Source organism: Tachysurus fulvidraco, chromosome 1, assembly GCF_022655615.1.
Source record: "Tachysurus fulvidraco isolate hzauxx_2018 chromosome 1, HZAU_PFXX_2.0, whole genome shotgun sequence".
Classification (NCBI taxonomy): Eukaryota; Metazoa; Chordata; class Actinopteri; order Siluriformes; family Bagridae; genus Tachysurus; species Tachysurus fulvidraco.
In genome coordinates, this window is record NC_062518.1 from 16494890 (window position 1) to 16507389 (window position 12500).

The window sequence follows — 12500 nt, forward strand, 5'->3', positions numbered from 1 at the left end:
GGATTAACACATTAGTTAGCATTAGAGTGGACATTAACACACAGACTAGCATTGTAGCTAACAGGATAAACCACGTGTTAGCATTACTGAGAGGAACAGGATTTAAAATCAACTAATTCTTCAGTTTGTTTAATAAGATTGCCGGGGATTACCATTAAGGCCAAAATAATACATTATATAAAAGAAAATGAGGAAGAGTATGAGATAATATGCATTATAGTAGACATTAACACACAGATTAGCATTGTAGCGAACCGTATAAACCACTTGTTAGCATTACGGTAAACTAGCTAGGATCATCAACAGGATTTCAATTAAAACCAACTGATTCTTTAGTGTGTTTAATAATGTCATTTAATATTCTTGGGGTTTGTTGATATGACAAAAAATATATTCATATAAAAAATTATGAGGAAGTATAGGAGTAAGATGTAGAAGTTTGTTCAAATGAAATGTGTTCAGATTGTACAGACGTGACAACAGAAGGAATGTAAATTGTCTCTTCTTCACTTCTTCACTTTGCTCATATGATCAACAGCACAGTGAGAAATAAGTTCACACTTCTGTTTCACAATTATCACACTGGTGTGTGCCATCAGTCGCTCGAAATTCACAGCCCATTGAGAATCTGGATGGTTCTGCTAATGTTAACTTAGATATATATTTATTGCTAACAGACAAGCTCATGGTATTGCATATTAAAGTACTACACAAACCGCTAATCCTTTTAGTAATCTAAACGTTTCTTAGTGTTTTGTCCGCTAGCCATCAACCTGTTCAACCTGATTTTCGACTCATTTATTGCCATATTTATGTATTTTAGACATTTACTGAATAGTGTTTTCAGTATGGGGGTCATGTTGGCTTAGTGGTTAGCACTTTTGGCTCACACCTCCAGGGTTGGGGGTTCGATTCCCACCTCCGCCTTGTGTGTGTGTGGAGTTTGCATGTTCTCCCCGTGCCTCGGGGGTTTCGTCCGGGTACTCCGGTTTCCTCCCCCGGTCCAAAGACATGCATGGTAGGTTGATTGGCATCTCTGGAAAATTGTCCGTAGTGTGTGAGTGAAGGAGAGTGTGTGAGTGTGCTCTGTGATGGGTTGGCACTCCGTCCAGGGTGTATCCTGCCTCGATGCCCCATGACGCCTGAGATAGGCACAGGCTCCCCGTGACCCGAGAGTTCGGATAAAGCAGTAGATAATGAATGAATGAATCCTCACTGTGTGTTTACCTGAAAACAGTGTAGTGTGTATTACGCCCTAATCTCCAGAAGACCAGGAGCTGGTAACTGGTATAAAAAAAGTTAGTGACTGAGCCACAAAACCAGTTTTATTCATTCGTTTATTTACAGAGTACACTGCTTCGATGAATAGAGGCTATGTACAGAAAACAGAACAAAAGATTACATCAAACAATACATCACGTCGTACGTTAACGAAGTTAATGTCTGGTAAAAGAAAAAGACACAAATGGGAAAAACAATAATAAATCATAAACTCTGGTCAGAATCCATCGTTGTATCACTGACCGAATCAAACAAGCTGCTCAGAATTCTGGTGAGCAGGATAACATACTAAATAAATAAAGCAATATTTATTCATTTTCTTTACACTTAAAAAAAAAAAAGTTTGGTGAAAACAAAATCATCATAATGACCAAATTCAAAGACAGAATCTGCTTCCTTCATTCATTTATTGATGTTTTTTGTCAAGTCAGTATTAGCCGCCTATCTAGTGTCCTCTAGTGGACGATTAAAAAATTACAGTCACTTGGAATTAATGCTGGAAATATAGTCTGTTTTTTTTAAATACGATATAATAATAAGAAGAAGAAAAGAAAACGTCACAGCAAATCCTTTGTATCCCCCCAAAAAATGACTCGCTGATTAACAGTTGTTTAATGCAGGGAGTTTGTATTCGCTCATGTGTTTACTTGCTCTGTTGCTGGAATAAGGAAGAACGTCATCTATCTCCGTAAAGAATTTCACGCATTCTGTATCCCAGAGCTACAAGACAGAAGAGAAGATCAGCTTGGTTGAACATGTAGAATATTTAAGAGCACAAAATGTAATAATGATGTTACTAATCAAAAATCACCAATGTACAGTATGATGTGTTTCGGTTACTCCAATATAGTGAATGGCTGAAAGCGACCCATGGACCAGCCACAAGTGGCATCTAAGTGACACTAATCTGACCAATTTAGACTCCTTTAACACTAAAGGCTTTTGGGTTTTCACTTTCAGAAGTGACCGGTGATCTATGACACAAACATTTTACACATAATTTGATCGCAGACCCGAGTATTACGTACTCTAATTTCTCCAGGGCGCAGAAAGTATCCTGCACTAAAGCCAACAGCAGATTGAGTGCTGACTTTGTCAGATCGTTCCCACCCAGGTTCAGCTCTCTGAGATGCGACGGGTTCAACATCAGAGCTGACACCAAAGCAGCGCAGGCTTTACCTGTGACCTCGCAGTTAAACAGTCTGTACAGAGACAGAGAGAGGATTAGAAGACGAGGAAAAGGAGAAGAAGCAAAGATATAAGTATGATTGATATATATATATATATATATATATATATATATATATATATATATATATATATATATATATATATATATATATATATATATATATATCACTTTCTGCTAACTTCTCCCATTATTCTGATGCTAAAACTTAGCCGAGTTTCTTTAACACACACTGTGGATTGCCCAGATAATCAGAAATCAGCTCGACTCCCAAGTTGCTTATTTTATTACTGCTCAGATCCAGCTCTCTTAAGTGGGACGGGTTTGAGCTCAGAGCTAAAGACAGAGCGCTGCATCCTGCCTCCGTGATCCCACAGTCACACAACCTGTGAGGGAAAGAGAACGAGCTCGTTGTCTTGGGCTTCCTGCTAGTGCCTGCTGATTGGTTGGAATCTGAGCAACACTCGGCTACATCATCACGACACACTGTGGCGATTTGAGACGTTCAGCTGAAACCAGCCTGGACATTAAAGGCAATAAGTCGCGTGATCGATTCATGCCTTCTCTGAAACGTTGCACATCACCGCTGTTTGTCACGTGAATTCTGAACCATGAACCCAGACGCTAAACATTAACTGCATTATATATCAGACTTTTATTTTGATACTCTGGAATTCTACGTCTCTCTTCACTGCTTTGGATTTGTCTCAGCTCTGGATTTTCTGTCTCTGCCCCACCTGAACTGTTGTATGGTTTCAGACCCTGTGCTCGATACGAGTACCAGAACCGTCTGTCTGATATTCCTTTAAAATCACCCTCGAGTGCAACTGCGTCTGTCTCGGCCTCTGACCTGTTGACCTCATAGCTTGTGGTTACTTGAGTATTTAATGCAGAACATCTGAGCGTGAATCCAACAGAGGGCAGGACGGAGATGATCTAAATCACAGGCGAGTCTCGGTTACGTGCAAAACTGTTGTGTTGAAATGTGCGTATTTTACTGCAAATACACTCCGAAAACTTACTCCGTGAGAGGTTACCAGAGGTGGGAGTAAGTCACACGTGTGCAAGTCACAAGTCAGGACTCCAGTCATGAACGTCAAGTCAAAGTCGAGTCGAGTCTTTTTTTAATACATGTCAAGCAAGTCTCAAGTCTCAAATTTGCGACTTAAGTCAGACTCGAGTCAAGTCGAGTCCCCCATCTCGGAGTCATTTAACTCAAGTCCGAGTCAAGTCTCAAGTCATGAACGTCAAGTCTCAGTCGAGTCGAGTCTTTTTTTAATACTTGTCAAGCAAGTCTCGTCTCAAATTTGCGACTTAAGTCAGACTCGAGTCAAGTTGAGTCCCCCATCTCGGAGTCATTTAACTCAAGTCATGAACGTCAAGTCAAAGTCGAGTCGAGTCTTTTTTTAATACTGGTCAAGCAAGTCTCAAGTCTCAAATTTGCGACTTAAGTCAGACTCCAGTCAAGTCAAGTCCCCCATCTCGGAGTCATTTAACTCAAGTCCGAGTCAAGTCTCAAGTCATGAATGTCAAGTCAAAGTCGAGTCGAGTCTTTTTTTAATACTTGTCAAGCAAGTCTCAAGTCTCAAATTTGCGACTTGTCAGACTCGTGTCAAGTCGAGTCCCCCATCTTGGAGACATTTAACTCAAGTCCGAATCAAGTCTCGAGTCATGAACGTCAAGTCAATGTCGAGTCGAGTCTTTTTTTAATACTTGTCAAGCAAGTCTCAAGTCTCAAATCTGCGACTTAAGTCGGACTTGAGTCAAGTCATATGACTCGAGTCCCCCATCTCTGGAGGTTATATTTACATACAGGACACTACTCATTAATTTATATTATTGTCCCATTTAAGTGAAGGAAAAGACAGTCAGCTTCTCCTTCTAATCATGTTCAGACCCCAGAAACCCAATTCAATTCACCGTGTCTCACTTCAGTGTCTTCAGTTTGCAGCTCATGTTCTTCAGTCCGTCGGACAGTAGCTTCACTCCCGAATCACACAGGTCGTTTCTACCAAGATCCAGTTCTGTCAGTTTTGCGCTGAGCAGAATTTCCAGCACCAAACAGCTTCTTTGTGTCAGACTGCAGCCAGGAAGCCTGTCAGACAAACACGAGTACAATCAATTCATCCATGTACAGAAACCCACCCCTGGACACGTCTGCAGGGCAAAGCGTGTTTACGACAGGCACCATTTCCCCTCCTTACTCGTACAGGTGAAAAATCTTACCTCAGTGTCTGCAGTTTGGAGCGTGGCTTCATCTCCACCGCAGAGATCATCTCCATCACTGAATCCCGAAGGTTGTTGTTAATCAGGTCCAGCAATCGTATTCCAGATGAAGCCGAGTTAAGAAAGGAGTTCAGGGCCGAACAGCTTTTCTTTGTGAGACGGCAAGCGCGGAGCCTGAGCGCGAAAGTGACTTGGATTCATTGCATTCGACGGAAAACAGACAAACCGACAGAATCCCTTCACACGCTGTTTATAGTGTGGTTTAAACACTTACTTTAGTACCTCCAGTTTAGAGTAAACAACAGCAAACATCTTCACTCCTGAATCCCGGAGCGTGTTGTTGCTCAGGTTCAGCTCTCGGAGACACAAGTGGTTTGAGCTGAAAGCTGAAGCGAGGAAGGCACAGCTTTGCTCTGTCAGATTACAGCAGCTCAACCTGGGAATGCAAATGAGTAGAAATAACTGGTTAAAAAAAAACCCAACAACCTCTTGTTGATCTCGCACCTGAACGATGACTTACTTCAGGCTCTCCAGTTTGCAGCTAGGATTGTCCAGTGCACCACACAACATCTCAATCCCTTCATCCTTCAGCATACTGTTGCTCAGATTCAGTCTATTCAAACGTGAACAGTTGAAAGCTGATGCCAGACGTCCACAGCTTTTCTCTGTGATGTTACAACCACAAAGCCTGGAATATAAAGCAGTACAATCACTCCGAACCTCTCTGACCAGGGGAACAGATACAATGTACCATGTGCAAAGTCAAACAGAAGAAATGAAGTACTTTAGACTCTCCAGTTTACAGTTTGGATCCTTCAGAGCTTTGGAGAGCAGATTCACTCCTGCGTCATACACGTGGTTGTTGCTCAGGTCAAGCTCTCTCAGATTTGATGAGGTGGAGCTGAGAGCGGAGGCTAGTTCTTTACAGCTCGTCAATGTGAGCCGACACCAACACAGACTAGAGAAAAGGAAATGTAAACCTTTAGGCTTTGAGCTGTGGCCACTAACGTCCCAGAAAGATGGCTGAAAGATTTCATTACAAATTAGAACCTCTTAGCCAGCGGAAAAAGGATCACATGCGTTCATTTCACCTTTAACTCTGTTAAAAAGTGCCCTCATTTATGAATTTCTCCAAACACATGACTAGAAAAGGAGGCAATAAGGTGCCAATCAAAGATGGGGAAGCAAAGCAACGGTTGCAACACTAAGATGAAAAGTAACCGCAGAAGACGATGGAAGACAATAGCACCATCTTTCCCTGAGAGTTTGGCCAATTATAAGCTCTTAGGTCCCAAGGAACCTGATCTGAAATATAATAATTCATTCATTCATTCATTCATCTTCTACCGCTTATCCGAACTTCTCGGGTCACGGGGAGCCTGTGCCTATCTCAGGCATCATCGGGCATCGAGGCAGGATACACCCTGGACGGAGTGCCAACCCATCACAGGGCACACACACACTCTCATTCACACACACACACTCACACACTACGGACAATTTTCCAGAGATGCCAATCAACCTACCATGCATGTCTTTGGACCGGGGGAGGAAACCGGAGTACCCGGAGGAAACCCCCGAGGCACGGGGAGAACATGCAAACTCCACACACACAAGGTGGAGGCGGGAATCGAACCCCCAACCCTGGAGGTGTGAGGCGAACGTGCTAACCACTAAGCCAACCTGACCCCCAAAATATAATAATATTATATTAAAATAATAGGAAAAAAAACCTCACACAGCTTTTCTAGATGCTTGGATGACTGGCAGCAGCCTGAGAAAACATTCCTCTGACCTTTCATAATTATTAAGATTAATCTCCTCCAGCTTTTCTTCTGATTTCAACAACAGAAAGACCAAAGCTGACCACTGCGCTGGAGAGAACCTGACTCCAGTCAGACGTTGGAAACCTTTTCGGTTCAAGTACATCTGGACTTCCTGGACTAGAGACTGGTCATTCAGTTCATTCAGACAATGGAACAGATTGATGGATTCCTCTGGAGATGGATTCTCCCTGATTTTCTCTTTGATGTACGTGACGATTTCTTCTCGGCTGCGAGAGCTTTCGGATGGTGTTATAAAACCACGGAGCAGAGCCTGATTGGAATCCAGTGAGATCCCAAGAAGAAAGCGAAGGAAAAGGTCCAGATGTCCGTTCTTACTGTGTAAGGTCTTGTCTACAGCTTTTATGAGTAGGTCAGTCATGGCAGAGTTCCTGGAAACATCCGAGCGTTCAGTGTTGCTAAAAGAGATAAAGACATTTAAAGCAGCAAGAAACTCCTGGACGCTGAGATGCACAAAGCAGTAAACCTTCCCCAGATAGAGTCCAGATTCCTGCCTGAAGATTTCGGTGCACATTCCCGAGTACACGGACACTTCCCTGATGTCTATGCCACAATCCATGAGGTCGTCCGCATAGAAGATCAGGTTGCCTTGTTTCAGTTGCTCCAAAGCAAGTTTTCCTAAAGCGACAATTCTGTCTCGAGTTTGGTGGAAATCCATTTCAGAGTTCTCATTGTACCTTTGATTCCACTGTTTAGTCTGATAGATCAGGAAGTATATGAACATTTGCGTCAGAGACTTTGGGATGTCTTCGCTCCCCGCCTCAGTCAACATCCGCTCTAGAACAGTTGCTGTAATCCAGCAGAAGACTGGGATGTGGCACATGATGTACAGGCTCCTTGTGGACCTCAGGTATGTAATGATCCTGTTGGCCAGGCCTTGGCTACGGATCCTCTTCCTGAAGTACTCCTCTTTCTGACCATCGCTGAACCCTCGTACTTCCGTAACCCGGTCGACACAGTCAGGAGGGATTTGATGGGCTGCTGCAGGTCGAGACGTTATCCAGAGGAGAGCAGACGGGATTAGATTCCCCTTGATCAGATTTGTCAACAACACATCCAGTAAGGCAGGTTTTGATCCATCGCGCAAGATCTCGTTGTTCTGGAAATCCAAAGGAAGACGAGTCTCATCCAGACCATCAAAGATAAACAGAACTTTGTACGCTGCATAATCATGTAAATCTGATGTTTCCGGAAAAAAGTGATAAAGAAGATCCATCAAACTGAGCTTTTTCTCCTTCATAAAATTCAGCTCCCTAAACGGAAGTGGAAATATGAAGTGGATGTCATTGTTCTCATTTCCTTCAGCCCAGTCCACAATGAACTTCTGCACTGAGATGGTCTTTCCGATTCCAGCAACTCCTTTGGTCAACACGGTCCTGACGGACGCTTTTGGTCCGGGTAAAGGTTTAAAGACGTCACTGCATTTGATTGGGATGTCTTTACTTCCTGGTCTTACAGCTTCGTCCTCGATCTGTCTCACTTCATGTTCGCTGTTGATCTTTCCCCTATCACCTTCTGTGATGTAGAGCTCTGTGAAGATCTCGGTGAGAAGTTTGGAGTTTCCATGTTTTAAAAGTCTTTCGTTGATGCTCTGGAATTTTCTCCTCAGAGTACATTTTAAGTTCTTCTGGCACACGGGGATCATTTCTAATGAGCACAAAGGACAGTAACTAGAAATCTACTGTTGACTTAAAGTGTTTATTGTTTTTTTGCTTGTGGAAAATTTGATGTTGACTCTCTTACTGTTCTGTAGTGTGGCGGCATGGTCATAAAGTTTCATGTTCCTGAGAACATGCAGGGTGATTTTCAGTACCGCCTCCTGGACACTGTTCTGCGCTGTTTCATCTTTCACCTCCCTCTCAGAGAATGCTGAGTGAGACAGACTCAACAACCTCCTGAATCTCGTCAACTCTTCCTTCATCAGATCGATGACCTTGAGCTTGACCTCCTGAAAGAAGTCATTTCGATTATTTTAATTTTGTATGCGAGTGGGAAAGAGGTAAAGAAGCGAGTGCAGGCAGGTTGGAGTGGGTGGAGAAAGGTGTCAGGAGTTCTGTGTGATAGGAAAATATCAGCGAGAATCAAGGGGAAGGTGTACAGGACAGTGGTGAGACCGGCCATGCTGTATGGTTTAGAGACGGTGTCACTGAAGAAGAGACAGGAGTCAGAGCTAGAGGTAGCCGAGCTGAAGATGTTGAGGTTCTCTTTGGGAGTGACAAGGTTGGACAGGATTAGGAACGAGTGCATCAGAGGGACAGCTCATGTTGGACGTTTGGGGGACAAAGTTAGGGAGGCCAGATTAAGATGGTTTGGACATGTTCAGAGGAGGGAGAGTGTGTATATCGGTAGGAGAATGATGGCCAGGCAGGAGGCAAAGAGGAAGGCCAAAGAGGAGGTATATGGATGTAATTAATGAGGATATGAAGCTAGTGGGTGCAAGTGTTCAGGATGCAGAAGATAGGGATAGGTGGAGAGAGATGATTCGCTGTGGAGATCCCTGAAGGGAAAAGCTGAAAGAAGAAGAAGTATCAGAAGATGCGTCTAAAATAAAAAAGGCGATCGTGTTGTATATTTACAGTAACTCCCGTCGGCAAATAAAACAGAAATTGTTATGGTTCCCGGTCATTGTTAGAAAATTCCCAGTAATCGTGTACACACCTTGAAAATGTCCAAGCGCTTTTCACTGAACACTTCTGTTCTCCCACGTTTATCACTGCGGTAAAGCACACAATAAGACGTGTATTTTAACGACATATTATACACTACCGGCCAGAAGTTTTCCCTCTCCAGAATCCCACAGAGCTGCTGAAGTGGCGATGACAAAGTGGGTAAAAGGTATAGTGAGGAAAGGTATAGACAAAACTTCAGTTTCTCAAAAAATAAACTCTGTAACACAGGCAAACAAAGACAGGTTCCTGCCTCGACCAAGTAAAAGAGTCTTCATTTTGGACAGGAACTGGCTGCTCTATAGAGCGGTTGCTCTTCATAGACACACAGCTGGGTTCCTGTGACCTAAAACACAACACAAACGTAGCTACAGCCAAAACGTATTGTTCTTCGTTATATTAAAGTTTTCTGCCCATTAATGACAGACAACAGAGTAACTCCATAGTTCCTTCCCAGAAAGCACGGCCTTATAGTCGTTATACTTCACCCCTTTACCTTGACCTGGGAATAGTGTCTTCCTTCTGGAAACCGACTGGTTGTTCTCTTGACATGTCGCTCTTCACGGACACACAGCCGGGTTCTGGGAATCTTAAATTACAACACTAGCTGAGCAAGTTTAGTTCTTTATATGGTGCATAATCATGTAAGGATTCGGTTTATTGTCCAACCAAATTTGGTTTTTGCCCCCAAAAGCTCAGTTTATGTGTACTAATTATTTTGGAAGTTTAGCTAAATTATTAACTAAATAATAATCAGTAAGCGATTCAGTGAATGGATTCATTACATATGTAAGTGTTCTTACTGTGTATGACTAGAAGACTCCTCCATTGGCAAGTTAATAGGTTGCTCTCTAGACCAGTCCCGCTTCAGGTACGCACCGGCTGCGCTTACTCTATCAACCAGTAAAGGTCATTCTTTTAAATTCAATTGTTAATTTATTCTAGTATAAATTTTATAAATGTATTATAAATCTTTTCTCGCATTCCTAAATAAGCAAATTTCCCTCCAACCTGGTCTTCGGTACACTTAAGAACATCACCACATACCTCTATAAACCTTTATACTGTAAAGCTAAGGGACTTTAAAGTTGCGACAGACAATGAATCAAATCTAAATTGTTAACCGTTTTAAACTTTAACTCAAAGATGAGAATAATAAGAACAATAAAAAAAAATAACTGTATGCTAAATATCTGCTGCTGTGTAGCATTAGCGCTAGTCAGCAATAAAGCTGTTGTTAGTTAGCATTAGCATTACCTCAGGTGTTTACTCTAGATCGCATTCGTGTACTGAAAGAAAAGCTCAAATCTTTCACTAAAGTTGAATTGATGATTTGAACTTTTAGCTTTTATTTCAGTACACGAGTGCAACGTTTGTAATTTGTTTGTTATCCAGCGTTATAACTGAGCCATACCGAGCTTTAAAAAAGTCATGTTTCGTGAGGAATACTGAGGAGGTTTTTGGTGAACTTTTGCCTTAAGATACATGTAATACGAGGCAGCAAGTCGAGACGCGCCCGGCGTCCTCGTTTCACCTTTTTTTCAAGTCTTTAGTTGAAGACAAAATCATGTTTGAAGTCAGCGTCTGAACCTCGAGGCGGAAAAGCTCTAAACAAAATACAAATAAAGTCTGAGTAAGTGACAGAAGTGGGAAGATTTCACCAAGGTTCAAAAGGACAGAGTTATCGCTCACACATGAAAGAAAGTTAACCGCAGCGTCCGTCATTAAAGAGGATGATCTCCAAACTGTTATTAACACTCTTAAAACACTCACACTTAACACTTGTTCATCACTCAGTAGCCTTAAAGCTCGAAGTAAACACTTAGCTACTCACAATTTCAGTTTCTCATGTAGTTCCTTGCGAGTTTAAAGTCATCTTCGTTGCTTTGTCTCAAAGTTCAGAGTGATTAGAAATCAAAGGCCATAAAACTGAACTAAAGGCGGAAAACAAACATAGAAAGGATTCAGAATTACACCGGCGTCAATGACGTAAACGAAAGGTGCATTTTAAATATGCAGACTTGACTCTCGTGATCCAGCGAAACAAATAATATGTTCCTTATTTTACACCCGGCGTTTTGTGTAGCAGATTTCTGTTCGGTTAATTAATAATTTACCTCATAATAACATTCACCGCAATTGCTTCCTGTGTGTGTGAGACATCACGTACCCCAGAAGACAGGAAACAGAATCCTATTAGATGGCAAAACTGAGACTCTATTTAAATCTGTTCAATTCCTCCAACATGTTTAAGAGAAACAGACTCATGGGACAAATAGGATCCGTACCTTATTCCACGTGCAAGTCGTTTCGAGAAGCAGAAAATGTCACACGAATGAAACCAAACAAAACCATAAGGTCTAAAACAAAAAGGGTCTGGTTTTTTTACTCAAAAAATTATTGTGTGCTTTTATTTGTAACACTGCGATTTACTTTGTGATCATTCATTCATTCATTTTCTACCGCTTATCCGAACTTCTTGGGTCATCTCAGGCGTCATCGGGCATCGAGGCAGGATACACCCTGGACGGAGTGCCAACCCATCACAGGGTACACACACACTCTCATTCACTCACACACTCACACACTACGGACAATTTTCCAGAGATGCCAATCAACCTACCATGCATGTCTTTGGACCAGGGGAGGAAACCGGAGTACCCGGAGGAAACCCCCGAGGCACGGGGAGAACATGCAAACTCCACACACGCAAGGTGGAGGCGGGAATCGAACCCCCAACCCTGGAGGTGTGAGGCAAACGTGCTAACCACTAAGCCACCATGTGCCCCCTCCTTGTGATCAACATCAGGATAATAAAGTGGAGAAGATCCTGGGGTGACATTTAAAACATCGTATTTACATCAGATCGTTTGTTTTCACATTAAAGACGCCGCTTTAGGGTTTGTTGTGTCGGGAAATAAAGACGTGTGAAACACAGGAGATTTCCCCCGAGGCTGTTTGCTACAGTGTTACAGAAGGTTGTGATGTTCTACCTTCAGCTCTGAGACCTGAGCAGAAACCCAGCAGGAGTCTCAGGGTTTGATAAAACCTCTTAACGCTCCGGCGGTTCGATGGCGTTGGCGTTAAGCAGCTTCATAGACACACAGCTGGGTTCCTGTGAGCTAAAACACAACACAAACGTAGCTACAGCCAAAACGTATTGTTCTTCGTTATATTAAAGTTTTCCACCCATTAATGACAGACAACAGAGTAACTCCATAGTTCCTTCCCAGAAAGCACGGCCTTATAGTCGTTATACTTCACCCCTTTACCTTGACCTGGGAATAGTGTCTT

General features: G+C 42.5%; 1 protein-coding gene across 12 annotated transcripts in view; it reads right to left on the reverse strand.

Moving 5' to 3' along the window:
- Positions 1-1323: 1323 nt before the first annotated feature.
- Positions 1324-12500, reverse strand: part of LOC113651875 (NACHT, LRR and PYD domains-containing protein 12-like) — an 11449-nt gene continuing 272 nt past the window's right edge. The window contains exons 1-15 of one of the 12 annotated variants that reach the window (XM_027160804.2): positions 11041-11314; positions 10741-10813; positions 10010-10099; positions 9703-9795; positions 9460-9552; positions 9199-9253; positions 8284-8488; positions 6564-8187; positions 5481-5654; positions 5217-5384; positions 4971-5132; positions 4697-4870; positions 4401-4565; positions 2310-2483; positions 1324-2001 (exon numbers count right to left, since the gene is read on the reverse strand). In XM_027160804.2, the coding sequence (XP_027016605.2) occupies positions 1980-2001; positions 2310-2483; positions 4401-4565; positions 4697-4870; positions 4971-5132; positions 5217-5384; positions 5481-5654; positions 6564-8187; positions 8284-8488; positions 9199-9253; positions 9460-9552; positions 9703-9795; positions 10010-10099; positions 10741-10775 (3234 nt within the window). In that variant the 5' untranslated portion in view covers positions 10776-10813; positions 11041-11314 and the 3' untranslated portion in view covers positions 1324-1979. Of the gene's footprint in view, positions 2002-2309; positions 2484-4390; positions 4566-4696; positions 4871-4970; positions 5133-5216; positions 5385-5480; positions 5655-6434; positions 8188-8283; positions 8489-9198; positions 9254-9459; positions 10100-10620; positions 10814-11040; positions 11317-12478 lie in introns of those variants that run through there. The other 11 variants (XM_047821124.1, XM_047821121.1, XM_047821148.1 and 8 more) reach the window with 11 other exon arrangements.